Source organism: Calonectris borealis, chromosome 20, assembly GCF_964195595.1.
Source record: "Calonectris borealis chromosome 20, bCalBor7.hap1.2, whole genome shotgun sequence".
Classification (NCBI taxonomy): Eukaryota; Metazoa; Chordata; class Aves; order Procellariiformes; family Procellariidae; genus Calonectris; species Calonectris borealis.
In genome coordinates, this window is record NC_134331.1 from 2054728 (window position 1) to 2073273 (window position 18546).

At 50.1% G+C, this 18546-nt stretch overlaps 1 protein-coding gene across 1 annotated transcript; it reads left to right on the forward strand.

Moving 5' to 3' along the window:
* Positions 1 to 610: 610 nt before the first annotated feature.
* LOC142090906 (uncharacterized) lies at positions 611 to 14408 on the forward strand. The gene is made up of 5 exons (XM_075169409.1): positions 611 to 1007; positions 1255 to 1368; positions 3034 to 3254; positions 3693 to 3739; positions 13588 to 14408. The coding sequence occupies exons 1-5, from the start codon at positions 718 to 720 to the stop codon at positions 13828 to 13830; spliced, it is 915 nt and encodes a 304-aa protein (XP_075025510.1). The 5' UTR covers positions 611 to 717; the 3' UTR covers positions 13831 to 14408.
* Positions 14409 to 18546: the final 4138 nt, after the last annotated feature.

The following is an 18546-nucleotide window of genomic DNA, read 5'->3' on the forward strand; positions in this document are numbered from 1 at the left end:
TACGCTGAAGAGCTTAAAAAAACCCAAACAAACCGCTTGTTCCTTCGTGCCAGTGGATGTTAATAATACCAGGAATACTATTATCCTCTGGGCTATCATCATCTATAATACCTGCAGAAATTGCTTGGGTAGTTTTAATTATGTTTGTGCCTTTTCTTTCAGCCCTTGTTATCTCTCGGGTTGCTCCGGGCTGGGGGAAGGGTCACGGCACCGAAGTCGCTTCTCTAAAGCGCCTTTGTTTTCCCTGCGCAGGTATTAAGTTGATGGCACAACAATCCCCGAGTACATTAGATTGGCTTTCCTGCCCTCCCCTGCCTGAATGCAGACCTTGTGCGTCCCCCGTGTACGGAGCGAGGCCGGCGCGGGCAGCCCGAGGAGCGGGCCCGCAGGAATGCGGGCGAACAGAGCCAAATTGTTCCAGCCGCGAGAAGAAGGGAAGAGAGAGGGAGAAGGAGAGAAAGGAAGAGCGTAGGGGGGGAGAGGAGGAAGAGCTCGGAGGGGAAAAAAAAATTAAATCCTTGTCTGTGCGTGGTGGGGTTTCTCTGGAGGTATTTGCAGGATAGTGTGGCTAAAAAAAATAATGCGTAGAAAAATGAGAGAGTCCTCCCTCCCATGCGTGCCCGTAAGGGGAGGTTTTTGTCAGCACAGTGGCCTCCATGGGAAGGTGACATTTGAGAGAACAATTGCTGGGCTGTTGTACCGTGCCTGCCGCTATGAATGAAGCTTAAGAAAAGTGTCCTTGGACTCTTGCTAAAACCCATCATCTTCTCCATTCCCCGCGTGTGCCCGCTTGCTGCCGCTGCCTCCCGAAACGGGCCGACAGCTTATAAACAAAGCAGTATAAAAGATGAGATTGGAGTATGCTCCAGCCTCATTTCCTTGCTGGCGGCAGCAGCCGGCTCGCCGCTCGTCCCCGCTGCAGCGCGGTGGGATGCCAGGGCCATGGCTCAGTGGTCCCTGCTCTCTGGGAAGCTCTGGCATTGCAGAAAGCAAAGTCGAGGACAGAGGTGGGGGGAAGCTGGTCCTGAACAGGGGTTTTGGGGCAACTTGTCCTTCCAGAGCTGGGCCATGTGGTCCCCGTGAGTGGCATGGGTGCTTGCTCGCTGAGGAGCGTGCAAGTATAGGCTGTGCACCTGCCTGGCACGCTTGCCCGGCTTGCTGCAACGTGCTCTGGGCTGCGAATTCACCCGTGAGCACGAGGGTTTCTGTAGCACCGTAGGGATGTGGTCCAGGTGATGGCACTGTCTTCTGCAGAGGTTGGATGTCCACGGTCTGCGGAGGAGCCCTGGGAACCCCACCACAGACGAAGAGGATAAAAATGAAGAGCATGACTTTGGAATGGCTTCGCATAAACCCCTGGATGTGTAGGTATGTATACGCCTATATGTGTGTGTATATGTATATGTACAGCGTACGTGCCCTCCCTCTGTTCCTGGAGGGCATGTTCAGCCCGTGCAAAGACACACCTTTCCCCAACCTAAAATGGGAAGTAAATCAAGTTTTTTGCTGCTGAGAGTTTAGCTAGTCTCCTTTAGCTCAAAGGAAAGGAGGCTATATAGCTGTATAGGGTCTTAGCAGCATTGCTGTAGGATTCGCTCTCTGACCGTGTCTTCTCCTGGAGCAGGGCTGAGGAATGGAGCTGCAATGGTCCAGGGGGAGGGACGGGGGTGGCTGAATGTCACTTGGCACCTTCCCGTCTTCACTGAGCTTTCCTCTCTGGCATGCTCTCTTTTATTAAAGGGTTTGACTCATTTCTTGAAGTTTAGCAGGCATTCACAAAAGATATGAATAAAATAGGAACTGCATTAATAACGTAAAATAGAGATCTGTGTTGTCCATATACAGGTGCACAGCAGAGCGTTCTATACACTGTGCAAGTGCTTTTATGTAATATCAAGCACAAAATTTATGGTGATTGTAGTTTTGGGCTGTGCATATGTTTACAGCTAAGAAAATTTTAAGTTGCAATGAACATTTAGGACATCAGGGATTTTTAAATATCTCCTTGTGGATTTTGAATATTTTTTCTTTTCTTCTGGCATGTGTTACTTGGCATTTACCCAGTGATGATGCCTCTCAGTGCTGCACTTTATTGGATTATCTGTTTCTACGAAATGGAGTGAGGTTAAGGTGGTTAGAAATGCGTGTCCTCATTAGCAGGATGGAGGGAGGACTATGGGCACCTACGAAAGCCTGGCCTGGGCTCAGGTTCAAAAGAAACATTTTCCATTTCTGCTTATGCTTTTTGCCCAGGGCAAATTACTTAACATCTCTCTCTGCCTCAGTTTCCCATCTGTTCAACAAGAATGATGCTAATTATGAACCCTCCCCGTAATGGTGAGGTAGAGGAGGAGGGCAGAGTCTGCGGTAAGCGTTGACCTGTTCGCTTCGGTGGTAGCAATGAAACTGCAGTTGCTGAAGTGTCCCAGGGAATCACACTGCTCTGCACTGTGCTAAATACCAAGGATCTGTTCTGAGCATTGAAGTGAACAGAAATTAGTGGTGAATGAATCAGAGGTGGAAGAAAAAAACAATTTTTCTTGGGTTTGCCATTGGTTAATGTTAGGGGAAAGTCTCCTGCTGGTTTTGTTAAAAAAAGAGAAAGAAGCAGATGCAAAGGACGCCTCTGACACCGCATCTGATAAAATATCGCATGCAGCACTAAGCTGAGAAATCGTCTGTCATCACGCTCCCGTACTGAAAATCTACCCAGGCCCTAAGCTCTTCGGGGCAGGAACATGTCGTCTGTGTGGTGCCACTTCCCGAGCGCAGTGCGTCACAACTGCTTAGCGTATCACACCTAGGAGAAATAGTAAAGCCATCCCAGAGTGGTATCGCTGGATAACGCAGCTTCCACTTGTGCTCGGGGGAGCGGCTGGGGGGTGGTAATGCCTCCCCACCGGGGAGCCGACCTGGGCAGCAGTTTATTTTTCCCTGTATGCAACAGTGGCCATCCCTCACCTGATACTTTGCGAGTGGGTTTCATTCTCACAACGCTCAGTAAATTCAAAACAACCTTCTTCTGTTTTACAGGGAAGAAACTGAGTCAGAGGAGAAGCTGTGGGACAGCACAAAGCCCTGTGGAAAATGGGAGAGGCCACGGAAGGGAGAAAACCCACCAGACTCCACTCCAGTTCCTATTTTTCCCCTTTATAGCCCGAGGGACGGAGAACGGTCACAAACACTGTCAATAACCGGCCAAGAGCCCTGCTGTCCTTCTCATCAGCCTTGTTGCAGCTCCGTGGCTGAAGCAGGTTGGACCCAGCTCTGGCGTGCGGGGTGGGTGCAGCGCGGACCTGAGGACTCACGCTGGCTTATTGCCGTTTTCTGTTGGCCGATAACTCCAATGTTCTTCTGTAGTGTATTTATTTTATTTATTCACTTTTTTTTTCCCCCTATTGGAGAACAGGCGGCACTGTGAGAGGCTGCACTGTGTTGAGTTGGGGTTGCTGTTGGGTTTCTCAATCCACATGATCATTCAGCTGGTGCCTACCTGCACAACAGCGACTTGGGGTGTTTGGTTTTGGTGTTCTGGTCCTGTCCCTGATGTCTTTGGGAGAACATCTTCAGCCAGCATGGTCCTCTGCTGGCAAGAGTCAGATTAACTCCACTGAAGTCAAAAGCTCCTAGAATAACAATCTGCTGGGAATTATGAATAAATGCAAATAGTGTTTGTTTGATTTACTTTTCAGGTCTGGCCAGGAAACCTTCAAGTAGCAGCACTTTCCCTTTTAAGCAGGTAAGTGCTTTTTTAAAACATACACGGGAATGTCTGTGCTCCTCTGTTTATCGCTATAAATCTTTCTGGGCCTGAGCTTTTAAATAGCGACTCGTATGGTAACTTCATGCTCGTGAAATTCATGAATGCGAGGAGCTGGTGGACCGAGCGGGTGGAGTGCATGGTGGGACACCTACTCCAAATTGGAGAGGGGAGAGAAACCACGGGCGCGTGGGGAAGGGGGTGATGGGGAGAAGAGGAGAATGGGGCTGGAGGAGACCTGGACAAGCAGTCGATGATGGTCGAGGCTCTGGTCCAGGCTGGGGGGCTGGTGGGACGGCGATCCCCGGCGCTGGCGCACGGGAGGTGGAGATGTTGGTTCACGGGAGATGTATTTCATCTGGGGAATCTGATCTCTTGGGGTGAAGGGGAACGTAAGGAAGGTCTTTGAGAAGAGATGGTGAATGATCAAATCAGCTGAGATTTTTGGCTTAAATATTTTGTTTTTAAATTCTATAATAAAAAAAAATGTTTTTTTAGTTTTAATATTCATTTTTTCAACATTTTTCCATGAAAGGCAGAAACTTTTTCAGGGGAGGGGGAAGTGTAACCTAACCTCCAATTTTCTGTCCCAAACCAGTTTTGACCAGCCATACCAACAATGTAATCATCAGAGGGGTTTTTTTTCCCCTTCCTTAGCAAACAGCAGGCCAAGTATCATTTTAAAAAAAAAAAAATCACCAATAAAAAAAAAAAGCAGCCTTTTGCCATACATGGCTGGTGTATTTTTCCTTTGGAAGTTGGCCACCCCAAGCACACACAGGGCTCTGTGTGAGCCTACCTCACCCTCCAAGAAAGAGCAGAAGAGAAAAACTCCCTGTGACTTGGATGGGTTCCTTATGGGGGGGAGGTGGGCTGGCGGGAAGGGGGGCGAGCGCAAGGCAGCGTTTTGAACTAAGTTCCTTTTTCTATTTTATTTAGATTAGGTTCTGCTCAGCAGGGTGATTTCTTAATTAGAGCAGCCCAGTCTTGCAGGCCTGTCGCTCCAGACCCCTGCTCTGCCTTCTTAAGTTTCACGAGGGAAGTTGTCGTGCCTTATTTCCTGAGCTCTAATATTCAAGCAGTGTGCGGTGATTTCAATGGGAGGAAAAGACATGTAATTTAATCATCTTTATTAGATTTTGGGCGAAGGAGGGGGCAAAGCAGTAGGAACCGTGTCCTCTGCTTGTCTCTTGACTTTCTCTTCTGCTTCTAGTGGCCAGAGATGAGATTTCATGGGAGAGGAAGCAGGGAAGCAATGATCCTAAAAGACCATGTAGCGATGGACTTTTTGTCCTAAGGTTAACGAGTTCTCCCGAGCAGTAGCTGTTATCTCAGTCTCAGGCAGATCCATGACCCTGCATGGATCCATCATGGGCTTATTAATGACTAGCTGTGATTAAAATTTTTTATTTTTAATCCCCTTGATTACGTGAAAGCGAATCCCGTCCCTCCAAAGGGTGTTGCTGGAGCGGGGCGAGAGGCTGGTGGGGCCGGTTCAAGCAGAGCAAATGGGGAAGCAAAGTGTGGAATTTTGCAGATTTCTGGTGTTTTCTGGGAATCCAAGGAGGGCAGGCAGCGTGCTCCGGGGGCAGCCTGCCTCCGCCGGCAGCGGGGCATCGCCGCCGCGTCACGGGCACGGCTCTGCTCAGCTCCCACTTACGGGGAGCAGGTGAGAGCTTCCCCCTCTGGGCCAAGGGGAAGAAAAGTTGTAAGAACAAAAATTGGGGAATTTTTTTGAAACTAGAGATGGTGAGGAAAAAAAGGCTTTGTTTCATGGTAGTGGCTCAGAAGTTTGATACTTTCTATTACCCTCACTGCGCAGAGCCGATGCGAAAGATCAGTGGGGCTGCAACCCATGCACCGAGGGACACCGGGACCTCTGCGTTTCGGCGGATGGTGGAGGAAATCTGCCTGCGCCGAGACCTGTTCGTGCTGACTTTCTGCCTGCGCATATGCACCATATGCCCAATCTTTACTTAATGTAAATCAATGCTAATCCATTCATGCCGACGAAGCCGGGCTATTTTAGCCGTCAAGAGCCTAGCCTTCTGTATCGTACGCACTCAGCTGTGACTTTGTAGCTTAAAAAATATTAAACAACACTCAGTGGGGAGCAAGGGGGCACATTCACGTTTAATTCAAATGAAATCAAATTTTGGATTTTTTTAATAAATCCATTTTATGGCTGGAACAATAGTGAAAGAAGCAAATATTTGTTACCTGGAGACACTGTATTCTCTCCCTCTCACCACATGGGTTTGAGTTACTATTTTTCTAGCTGGCCCTATGAAAGGCTCCCGTGGAGGATGGGAGAGGTTTATAACTCAGTAATAGGCTTCTCGCCTCAAAGTGGTTCCAGTCGCTCTCAGCTGGGTTTGAATGGGATGGTTTCGATTACGCACCGTCAGCGGGCGAGAGCCGGTCATAATTACGTGCAGCGCCTTTGCAGTGGGCAGCAAATGGGTGCGGGGTGCTGCGGGGGCAATCGGGGTGATGCCGAGCCGGAGGAGCTGAAGCAGAGATGGCTGCTCACACCCTTCTGGTACAGGTGATAGTCGGGGAGAAAAAACATCTCCTGCATCACCGGAGTTCGGCAGTTCCTTTAGAAAATGCATTTTTTTTTTTTTGAGGGGGTCACTTTGCATTCGAAGAAGGAACTGCAGGACTGCAGCTGTGACTGCATCAGGATGGTATGTTTGAAGTGTTGCATTTAGTGGGTTGTACGGTCCTAATCATGGGGTTTAGCAGCTATTTTTCTGCCTTGCTGTATCTCCCCACATGCAGCTGCTCCGTGGGCAGCGGTGCTGCGGTGGAGGTGGCTCCCTCATTTATTCTGCTGGTGACAGGAGGAAAAATTAGCCAGAAACTTCCTCTTTGGGGACAGCGATGTGAGTCAGTAAACCACTGTAATGTCACCTGTGGCACGGCGGGACCGCAGCTCTGGGGAGCGGGGTACTGCGAGCAGCGGAGGACGAGAGAGGTTGTGATGGTGGCACTTGCCAGATTTGTGGAGTATTGTCAGGACTTTGGGGAAGACCTTGTGTAAATGCTGAGTGGGATGTGCTTGTCCCAGGACACATCCACGGTCCTTCCCGTCCCTCCCCCTGCGTGGGAGCCAGCACAAAGCTGCCCTGTGAAGCAGGGATGCTTTTGTACAAGGTGTTGCTTGAAAAGCCCACGATACCCCGTCCCCAGGCAGACGGGCTGTGAAGGCGGCTGCAGGTGCCAGGGAAAACTTCTGCTAGTACGTCCTACCTGTGTGTTTGCATCACGGAGGGACAGAAAAAAACCCGCCACTGCTGGCAAAATAAGTTGCTTCAGTTGTAAGCTGTGTTTTGGGGGGAAGCTGCGGCAGCTTGGAGCTTGGTTTCTGGAAAGCAGCTTGCCTTGGGAGTGAGGGAGAAAGAAATTACAAATTAAAACCAGAAAGCCCCTTCTCCCTCCATCTCTTGATGTCTTGATTCAAGGTATGCATAATTATAATCATTATTTTTAAGGGCAGCCCCCCTCCACCTCCCAGGGTCTCTGTTATCTCTAGAACCACCCTCTGACTTCTGATTGCAAAAATGACACTGGAGAGAAACTCTATCTGCTGGGACTGAGGCAGCTTCAGTCCCTCCTCCTCCTCCCTGAGACGATCCGAGCTGCAGGGGTAGGAAAGGAAGAGGAGGGAGTGATGAAGGTCACCTTCCGCTGCCCCGGGAAGGTAACGAACCCCACGCAAAGGCCCAGGTCGAGCTCTCCAGAGTCATTATCGCAACAGGCTGCGAAAGGTTAGGGAGGAAAGAGCTTTTCGGAAGTCTTTGCCCACTAATTGATTGCGAAGAGCGGAAGGAAGGATGTATCGAAAAAAGAAAAAGCCCCGCGCCGTTTGTAACCCCCCTCCTCCCCTTCCCGAAGCGCGCGCGGCCAGGAGGCAGCAGGTTGTAGTTTTAACTGTAACAGAGCAGAAGGGAAATCAGATTCAACAGGAGCAGGGTCTCCTTTCAGTCTAATGGCAGATGTGGAAAACGTTTTCCAGCATCGTTAGAAAGGATGAAAAGCGCTAAAGGCTGGGTTGTGCCCTGTCCCTGCCCGGCGAGGAGTGCCCAAGGGATGGCTGCTCTGGCTCGCTCTTGCCCCGTCTGCTGTAAGCAGCTCTCGGCACGTAGCATGGCATGCCTCCCGCCCGCCTCCCCTTGCCTGTGCCAGCATGTTCCAGCCCCTCTGAGCCATACGTGGTGGTCCTTTAGGGTAAAAGTTGCCCCACCGTGAGTAGATGCTGCACCCTATGTAATGCATGGACCGGGGGGCTGCTTCGATAAAACCCCACTTGAGAAGGAAGGTGCTGTTTTGCGCGTGAGCGGGTGGGAGTCGTGCCCAGCCAGGTTTGCAGCTAGCCCGTGGCCAGGACGAAGCACTGAAATGCCCATCTGACTCACCCTCAGCCCCACGCACAGACAAAATGCACTGCGGCCACTGCCCAGGGGCTGAGCCCCAACCAGCTCTGGCCATTAATGATACCCATCTACGGGCTGAAATACAAGGGGATCGGTACGAGCTTTTCTACAAATTCTCCTTCCCTACAGTGCATCAGCCCATATGTTTCTGTAGCCTTGAGAAGAGGCCATGGACAAGGTCTCAAGATGTTTCCCAGGGAAAACCAAAGTACCAGGTGCTCCACAGGGTCTGCAGGGTTGGGCTGCATTGCACGGACTGGACAGAGGCTGGCGAGGAGATTTCTCTTTCTGATTCAGCCTTAGAGAAGCTGCTCAGCTGCGTACACTGGAGGGGACTGTTTGAGAAGGAAGTCCTCGCAATGATCGTGGCTTTCTTGCCCCAGGTGAAGTGGTGCCCAGCAATGAAAGGCAGCTGCAGAATTTGCCTCCTCCCAAGACTGGATGAAACCAGAGCACTTTAAGATGACACAGTGCAAGAATTAATCCGCTCAAGTGGCACCAAAGGATTGTCTAAGTATGATGAGTATCTCCTGGAACAACATTGTGTCAGTATCTACACCAGGCAGTCTAATTTCATATTTCCTAATCAAGTCTTTGAAAAGAAAACAGGCAATTCATGCCATCCTCTAACCGCTACCTCTCCTTAACCTTTCAGTCTGGCTTCCAGACCCAGGAGAAAATGAGTGGAAGAGATGAGCCACTCTTCTGGGGAGCGACTGCTTTGTCAACGCTAATGAGCGAATCCTGGTGCAACCTCAGGACAATAATTATCATCACTGTTATATTGGTAAGGAAGAAAGAAAAAAGGGTTTTAGAGCTGACAGAATTTGCCCAAGTCACCTGGATAAAATTGGGAACACTCCCTGACCGATCAGGAACAGACTGAGACTGGAAACCAGTTGCCTTGATGCCTTGCTCTAACCACTAGACGACCCACCCTGTATGAGCAAACGGAATAAAATTTGAAAGAAAACAAAAATCTGACTTGAAAAATGTGTTCCGCATAGAACCAGAATGTTCAGCGGAGAAAAAAGGATGCAGTCCAAAGTTTTACTTCCAGGCAAACATTTCAAAATGGACTTATAATGTACCCTTTCATTTAGATTTTATATGAAGGTTTTACTTGAACTTGTAATGAAGATGGAAAAATCCGAGGTTACCATGGCTACTGGCACTTTGCCTAATACACTCAAATCTTTTTCCCCTAATAAAATAGATTTCAGAACCCCCCCTATAAAAAGGGAAGAGTTAAAGACCCTATAAACAACTGTAGGACGAAGAATATTATTCCATGTAAAGCAGGTTCTGAACATCATGGCAAGGTAATTATGTTCATTTTTTTTTTCTCCTTGCCAATTAGGTCTCCAAAACCCAGAGTCCTGCTCTAGGTGGTTCTCCTGCTAATAGCTAGGAAAATGCCAGGAGTAAGAAAATTGGGTGGTGGTGAGCAAAGTGCCTGGTACTTTTTCTGGGATGTTCTCCTGTTGGTTGGAAATGCATCTGCCTTGTCATGCAGGAAGAAACTTGGTTATTTTGGATGCTCTGGCAGCCTGCAGCTCCATCCCAGTGGTGGTGGACCCTCTTGGGCAGGCATTTCAGCTGTGCTAGGTTCTGCTCAGCACTCGTGCCAGCAAAATTCAAAATAGCTCAGGGTCCCCGGTACTGTACAGCGGTTGCTGCTGGTGAGATGATGCATATTTGACCTAAATCAAGGATGGGACTTGAGATCTTGTTTGATTAGCATGTATGTTTTTATGGTCTGGGTCTTGGCTGGGAGACGAGCTAGTCCGAGCCCTGATGCACACCTCAGATGTTGCAGGCAGAAAGCAGCTGGGAAGGAGTGGAAGAGACAGCTTGTAGCCACCTCCTCCTGACTGTTGGCAGCTCCCTGGCCGAGCTGGGAGACTTGGATCCAGCAATGCTGCTCTTCAGCTTCAGCTGCTGCTTCTTCCATACGTCCCTGCAGGGATGGGTCCTTCGTTCACAGGAGCAGAGAGGGCTCTGGCCATTCCCTTGTCCTTTGCAGGGGGGTTGTCTTGTTTGCCTGATGAATTCAGGTGAGACTGGGGCTTTTGTAGCTTTTGTCCTTGCAGTTTCCCCTGGAGATCTCGGTGGGAGCTGATTTGGGCCATGCAGGAAAGAGGTTGGTCTTTGAGGTCTTCTCAGAGGAGAGGGAGCATGCTGAATTTTCGGGGATGGATGGACAGAGTGCGTGCACACCGAAATCACTAGGGCTGGTCGAAAAGCGGTTGTGACATTCATGTGGGTAGGAGACAGCACAGACCATGGGGATGCATGATAAAACCCTGTGGACTTGTCCTGGCCCTGGCTCTGCTGGTGGGGTGGAGGGAACCGCTGATGCTCTTGTTCTCTTTGGGCTTTTGGGGGATCCTTTTAATGCAACGGCTCTGTGGCTTTTAAAAGTGGTGGCTGTCTGCCAGCCCGATTTATTTTAAACATGTGTTTCTGATTTGAAAATGTCCAGATCTCGAAATCTTTAATCTTCTCACACCTAGGGATTTTTTGTTTTGTTTTGTTTTTGTAAAAGGCTGAACCACGTGTACAGGATAATGGTTAAAAAGCAATACAGATTGTTCAAAAAAAAAAAGAGAAGAAAGAGAAACAGTAAAAAAAAAAAAAAAAATCCAGCTGGCACTCTTCTGTTATCAAAGCAAGATGCAGCATGGAGATTCGGAGATGCCAACAAATAAGGCTTTTGTTTGTCTTACCACCGTAATCGCTGAAACTCCCTGAACTTAGTGCTGAAAAAGATCCTAATAGATCCCTCCCAGATGAAAAAAAACAGAGTATTTGTAGGGCTGAAACAGGTTGTCTTCCTGTACGTTTAAATGCAATCCAGTTCTGGTGTAAAACTGGAAGAATTGGGTCCCCTCGCTGCCGAGGGCTCAGCAGGGCGGGAAGGCTTTCCTGCCTGACCTGGGATTTGGGAAGGTCACTCGATCTTCCCTGCGTCTGCCACGGAGGCGAGAGGAGGGGAGGTCAGGTCAGCCCGGGGAAACCTCTCCTGGGGAGGGGACAGGAAGGACTCGGACATGAATCACCGGGAGGACTTCAAAGGAGGTTCCTCCCCTCCCGGCGCAGGAGGAACAGCTCGGGATGAGCCCTGCTCCACGCCGAGAGAGTCCCCAGGACGTTTCGCATTAGTAGCATGTGATGGAAATCAAAACTGACAGATTTAAAATGTGCAAGGGGAAAAAACTTTTTTATAGCAACCTACAATTAACGTGCGGCTCAAAGGGGCTATATATACAAACGTCTAACCGAAGACACTTGCTGCAGAAAGATGTTTTTTTCAGGCATACGGCTTATTTAAGATCTAAACAAGCGATTAAACTTTTAGCTCTACAGAAACGCTCATCACTTGCCAAACTGCTCTGGGAGTGCTACTGCCGGCTTCGGCCGGAGCAGCGTTAGCAACTGCAAAGCGAGTTGAGCGAGCGCCTTCGCAGGCTCCCTCCTGCTGGGTTTTCGTGCTTGTTTGCACGCTGCTCCTTGCGCTGCTGCAGCCTCTGGTGCAAAGTTCTGGGCAGAACGGAGATTAATTCAAAGCCTGGCTGATAGATGGTGTCTTCCGTTCACCACTCCTCCATCCAGAAACATCCCCCGAGGCACATCGCACTGTCCTGCCGCCGCCGAGGGTCCTGTAGAGAGATGCTGAGGGAGGATGAGCACGAGGTGCTGTTGTAGCTGTGGTGGTACAGCCGTGCAGCCCATGTGAACCCAGCAGCCGGCACCTTCCCCTACATCTGGGGATGCTGTGCCAGCAGAAATGGGGGTGGGAGGAGAGAGCCGTGTCCCCGTCCCCCCCCACGGTACACCTGTGGGTTGGGGCTGCTGCCTCTTCCTCCGTCGCATTTGACTGCAGCTCTCCTCAGAGCAGAAGGGATTTTAAATGTCGCCCTGTGCACTAAGAGTTAAGGGGACTGTGCAGCTCTGAAGATAAGAAACAGATGATAAAGGTTAGAGGAGAGATCGCGTTTCCATTATGCAGCCTGTAAATGCAAACTAATTAGAATGCAGCCTTGTTTCTGAGAAAATGCAAAGAAAGAAAAAAAGCAAAAAAATCCCCCTTTCCTCCCCAGGAAAGAAGCCGAGTGAGCGCTAAAGGCCTGAGAATATGGAATAACTCCGTATTTGCTACTTTAGATGTGCTTAGAGCTGGAAAATACACATCAGCCAAGGTGTGGGTGCACGTGCAAGGTTGCTTCTTAGCGCTTTCCTGGGAATGCTGGGAGGTGGCTGAGGAGGTGCTGGGCTGTCCTGGCCCTCCCCTGGGAAAAACACTTTGGTATTTTCCCTATTCCAGCTGCCCTGCGGGACTGGAGGCAGCTGATCCCCGCCTAAGTCGGACCCGATTCTTCATTGTGTTGGTCTAACGCTCAGCTGCAGGATGGGAATTAGAGCAAACCCAGTGGTTTTTGGTATGTTATGAGGTTTTAGAGCACCAGATGAAGGACTCTAGCACAACTTCAACAGTTACTGCCATTTAAGAAGAAAGCACTTAAGTGTGTGCTAAAGTTAGGCATGTTTATTGCTACTTAGACCGACACAGATACCTGCTGGGCTCTCGTCTTACTAAGGCAGAAGGGAAGCATGCCCCTAAAATTTTTGCTGACCTGGTGCCTAGGGTTTTTGGCAAAAAGGGTCTAAATGCTGGTTATTTCTGGGACTTTAACGCCACCTATCCTTAACCATTCCCCAAGAACGGAGGGTAGGTCCTTACCTCGTGACTTAGAGACACGCTGCAGTGTCCCTCTGTGGATCAGCTGGATGTGGATGTATGACCAACACTGAGTTTCATTTTTTTTCTTTTGTTTTCATTTTCTTTTAAACTTGTTTTCATTTTCTTTTAAACTTATTTTTCTCTCCTCTGCAGTTCATTAGCATCTTCCCTTTCATTGCTTGCTTTCTCCCCCCTTGCTTTCTTCTGGAACCTAGAAGTATTTCACTGTGGCTTGCCAAATGATTTCTATCTCAGTGAAAAAGAACTTGCTATTTCCTGAAAACCTACCACTGTTTTCTCTCTCTCTGCCCCCCCCCCCCCCAATACATTCTGAGTATTGAAACAAATCCAGGTAACTTGATAAGAAGTTAATGAAAACAAATGAATTTTGTTTTGCAAAGGTGCATTGAGGAGAAGGGCCGCAGTGTTTGGAAGGGAGGGAATTGTCTCTGCTGAAAAGAGATTTCAAGGGACATCTGGCCTCAAAATCCCCTCGTGCCAAATTTTGCAGGGGAGAAATGGCAAAAGAAGAGCCTCTGTAGTTTTCCACTTGTGCGTTTTTTTCGTTATTTTAGGTGTTGTTTGTGAGAAAACACTGAGATGCCATGGTTGGGTCAATACAATTTGATGTGGTTTCCCTTCAGCTGTTTCGCACGGAGAGGGGCTGCGCTTTTCGCCCGGTGAGCCCTGACCTCCCGAGGAGCCCCCGGTCCCAGCATCGGTCCCGGCAGCCGCCCGCGACCACCCATCGCACCCACCTGTCCCCCTTCCCCTCAGCCCAACCCACCCAGCACCCCGTAACACCCCAAGGAGAAACATGGCCATCGCTGCTAACGCCAATGAAGATCCCGACGGAGCTGTTGTTCTACGAGCAGCTGCAGAGCTGAGTTGAGCAAGGGCCCGGGGGATGCCGCATCCAGCCGTGCCCTGGCTATTGCTCTGGCCAGAGCGTTCCCAGTGCGATGGGGATGTCACCATTTCAAGGGGCATTTCGGTAAGCTTTTATATTTTGTTTTCCGTGGAGCTATTTTATGAATCGCACTGGAGCACACTGGGCAAAAAAAAAAAAAGTCTTCATTTAACGAGCTGATTCTTTTATTAGGCTGATTTTCAACTGCATTTTACCTTTCAGCACACGGGAAGTTTAGCTTTTAAGAAGTTTATTTCTTTATCGTGCATTCATTTCCGAAGGCTTCGCTGTACTTCAGGCTAGATTTCTGTTTGGTTTGGGACTTGGAGAAATGAGCCTTTGAACCGATCGGTTGTGGGATAAGGTACTCCGTTTGTTAGACGGGTTTCTGTGTTGCGTAACTCACAAATATCATCCAGCATTTAAGAAAATGGATAATCTTTATTTTTTTCTTCACCCCCTCCCCTTCTTTATCCCTCCCCATCTTCTATGTGATTTTTTATGGTCTAAAAGAGAGAGGAAATCAAGCCCGTCAATAAATGCTAAAAATATTTAGTGTGGCAGCCTCTGTATTTTCTTTTTTGTGAAACACTGATTAATATTCAGTGGTTGAAGGTTAATACCCCATTCATTTTATTCCCTTTACATCCTCTGCACAGCAGTTGCTGCTCCAATTTCGACTTCTAATTCATGCAAATCTGGTTCCAATCAGGATATTAGTAACTCACTGCATAAGCAGGAGGGGAGTTAAAAAAAAAAAAAAGAAGAAATCACACAATTGTTAAACTTATCTTTCAGTACAAGCGTACACGCACACATGGACACCCCAAATCCACAAGGCTGTTGTAATGTGTTTACTGTGCATTTCTCTCCTTTAAAATACAGAGAAAACATCCACGTGGAAGTTTTTTGGCAGGCTTAATCAGAAGTTATTGTTTTGATACAGCAGTGAAAGTCTCTGGCCTGGGTTACAAAAGAGATGGATGATAATAATAGCTCATGCTGAGCTTAAAATCTACGATTCAATGCGGGGACAGGAGTGATCCATTCTCAGGTGAGGTTATCAAGCCCAGCTTGGTGCATGAAGTGTCTAGGTGCATGAATAATGCAGAAAACAAAAAAAAAAGTTTCCTCTCCCCACTTTGTTTTCTTCTTAATGTGAGTGTAAAGCAGTTTCCATCGGTGAAGTGGCTGTTTCCAGCCCTCTGGTGTTGTCTGTGGATGCCTGTGCCCGGCTTTTCCATCCTCTCTGGAGGGCGATGGGGTTCTGCATCGCGGTGGCACCGCGCTGTCAGGAGAACGGGCTCCGCTGAGGCCGCGGGGGATGCGGGACTCAGGTCCTGCGAGGCAAAGCCCGGCTTCACCCCGCTGATTGCACCACCACGGGCCGGATCCTGCAGCGGGCTGGCTCTCCATCGTCTCCCCACGGGGAGGGTGCTGGCGCGGACCCGGACCCCGGGAGGACCACGCTTCCACGGCTGATGCGCTGCTTGCTCGCGGCGGGCTGGCACGTGGCTCCCCGGCACTTCCAGCGTCTGGGAAGAGCGGACGGGCCACAGCAAAGGGCCTCCATAGAGTAAACTGCCTAAAGCCCAGCGTATTTATCTTGGAAACCGCGCAGGGTTCAGCCTTCCCTACCAGGAATCCCGGGAGAGGCCGGGAGCCAAGGTGGGCATGTCAAAGCCTGCTCCCTGTGCCTCTGGGGTGAGGATCAGGGTCGCTCGGATCCCCAGGGATGGGGATAGCTTTGCCGCTGAGCGATTTTACACAAACTCAGGGTGCTGTGAGAGCTGCGGCATGTGGCCGGGCGTCCCCATCCCAGCATGCGTGTGCTCCGGACCCCGCAGCGGCGCGGCTGAGCTGCAGCTCTCCGTGCTGGAAGAGGAACCCGCTGCCTGCCACTATCCACTTGTGAGCAGTTCTGATGTCCTCGAGCACTGCTCCAAAGCGGAGTAGAGAGGAGCGTGGTTATGATTTGATTTAGATGGGATATAAGGAAGAAATGTTTTACGAGGAGGGTGGTAAGACACTGGCGAAGTTGTGGATGCCCCATCATTGGAAGTGCTCAAGTTCAGGCTGGATGGGGCTTTGAGCAATCTGGTCTAGTGAAAGATGTCCCTGCCCAGGGTGGGCTGGACTAGATGATCTTTGAAGGTCCCTTCCAACCCAAACCATCCTATGATCTATGGCAGGAGGAGGTGGCAGTCCAAGATCTGGTCTTCACCCATGCGTTGTTGGACCAGAGGGCACGCACACGTGCGATGGCCTCTCCAGACCCCCCAGGAGCGGCTGTGCTCCCTTCCTCTGGAAGATGCTGCTCCTACAGCATCTTCCTCAAAGGAAAAAGCATTTTCTCCCTCCACGGATCACCAGTGACTTCAACTTTTAAAAATAAGCAAAGGCTCCAGCACAGCCCTGCACGCGATGTCTAGCCAAAATGCAAAACTTTACCACAGTGCACAAGTGGGCTGTGTTTTTCCAACCAGGGAACAACGTTAGGGCCCTTTCATCACCTTTCTTTTGCACTTTTTAAAAAAATGATTTAAATTGGAGGCAATAGTATTGAACCTCTGACACTCAGGCAAGACGCTCTGAATCACACACTTAAACTGCATCTATTTTCTATAACCACTTTGCTCGCAGCCCTTGTGGTTTGTTTTATTTTTTCTCCTAAGCATTTGTTCTTTCCACTCTGGTTGCTATTTGTGCCATCTCTGTGAGATTTCATTTAATTTTTTGCCTTGATATAGGAGAAAGCGCTGGTGACTGCCGGGGGTTCATTTCTCAATCCTACTGCTGATGCACTCCAAAAACCGAGGCTTGCTTCCAGCCCTTTTTGAGCAACAGCATTAAAAATGTTGTGCTGAACCCTCTGTCCCCATGTCTACCGCCGAGGAAAACGCACAGCGGAGGAAAGTCAAATTCCAGATTGCTCAGCAGAAAGGAAAAACCAGCTTGGAAGCCCCTCTGGAAAGGGGCCAAGCAATAATCTCACGCCGTGTAGGTGAGAATGGCAGCGTCTCCCTTGGATTTAGATGGAGCAAGAGCTGCTCGCACCCACTCAGCATCATCCAGCCTGCTACATTTACAGCCCTGATTTTGAACCAGCTGAATGAAAATACTTGTGGGCAGCAAAAATAGCCAGTGCTGAAAACCTGTGTCTACTGAGGGTGGAAATTGCTGGGAGTTCCTCCGTGGCTGCAGCCGATCATTATAACCTGTGTCATAAATAAGACGTGGTTGCGCGGCGTGCCACGGCCGGGCTCCCCCGGGCTGCGGCGGCACGGAGCCCGTGCACCCCGGCCGCAGCCCCGGTGTGCTTGCGGCCCCTCAGCACCGCAGCCCGGTGGCTCTGAGGATGCTGGCGAATGGCTCAGTGAGAAATAGGCCTTTTTTGGGGGGGGGTGGAAAGTGCACCGTGCATTTTTCCATTGCATCAGCAAAGTATGCAGTGTGATGGAAGAGTTTGTCACCCCAAAAGTTAATGTAATTTCTACTCCCTCCTGGGAGTATGGCCCTTAGTCTTGTGATGCTGAGGTAGGAGCGGGATTATGTAGAGCCACTGGGGTTACTGCATTTGTGGTGTGTTCACAAAGCAGAATTTAGCCCTATGGGTATGTAAACGTACCACGTAAATACATGCAAACCCAAATTTTGTATCAGCTGGCAAGATAAAGTGAAACAATGTAATCTGGAACCCTGAAGGAAAACGTTAATGCTGTGCAAACCTCCTGCTCTCACAGAGGGGAAGGCAGTGCTGGCGGAGCGAGCGCCAGGCTCCTGGAGCCTCTTCCCGCGGGAAGGACAAGCGGGGTCATCCCCTGGCTCTGGGCACGACGCCCTTTGGGGAGCAGGGAGGGGAGAGCTGCCCTATGTTGCTGTGGGGGTGCAGAGGACGCTTTTGCATTTGAAGAGCCCAGCCTGAAAAGTCAGAGTGGGGCGGATGGAGCAGACCCGTCCTCGGGCTCACCCGGGCCGGCAGCCACGCGCGGTGCACAGAGAGCGGCTCTGCTCCCGGCTCGGCTGCCGCGGGGGTCCCGGGAGCGAGGGGTGCGCAGCAGCCCCGGTTCAGTAGCCAGCAGAGGGAGAGTCGGAGCGCGAAGCTTGGCTATTCCCAGGGTTTATTTCCCAGGAGCACGGGTTTTGAAAGCTATAGGTTGCTGTTGGATTTTAGCAACGGTAAGGAAGCCCTTTGCTGTCTCATGCAAGAGATGGTGCTGCCATCACCATCGTTTCGGTTGGCAGAGCCCGGTGCCAGTTAACTGGGTGATCTGGGACATGTCCCAGTGTCATCTCCTCCCGTCTCCTGCGCTGGGAGGGGAGGGAGGAGGGATGGGGGACGTGCGCAGCTGGGGTTGCTGCCAGTGCTGCTTTGCCTTAGCAATGCAAAGGAGCAGGATGAGCCTGGCTTTAGCCTAAAGGTCTCTGAGGTCCTTTGATGGATGGTGCTGGGGAGGCGCAGGATGGCACGGCCACACCAGTAGCTGCAGTAGTTGCAGGGGGTGCCTCGGCTTACCCCTGCCCAGGCTTTGCCTCTCCCTGCAGCACAGCAGGAGCACTGGCCATCAGCTGTTGGTACCCCTGTACTGGCTCACTCATTTATTTTTTGGTGCTTTCAGGGCTGGCTCTCAAAGCCCATGTGGAAATGCTTGAGCAGCCATTCTAACCTTTGGGCTGCAATAATTAGCCTCAC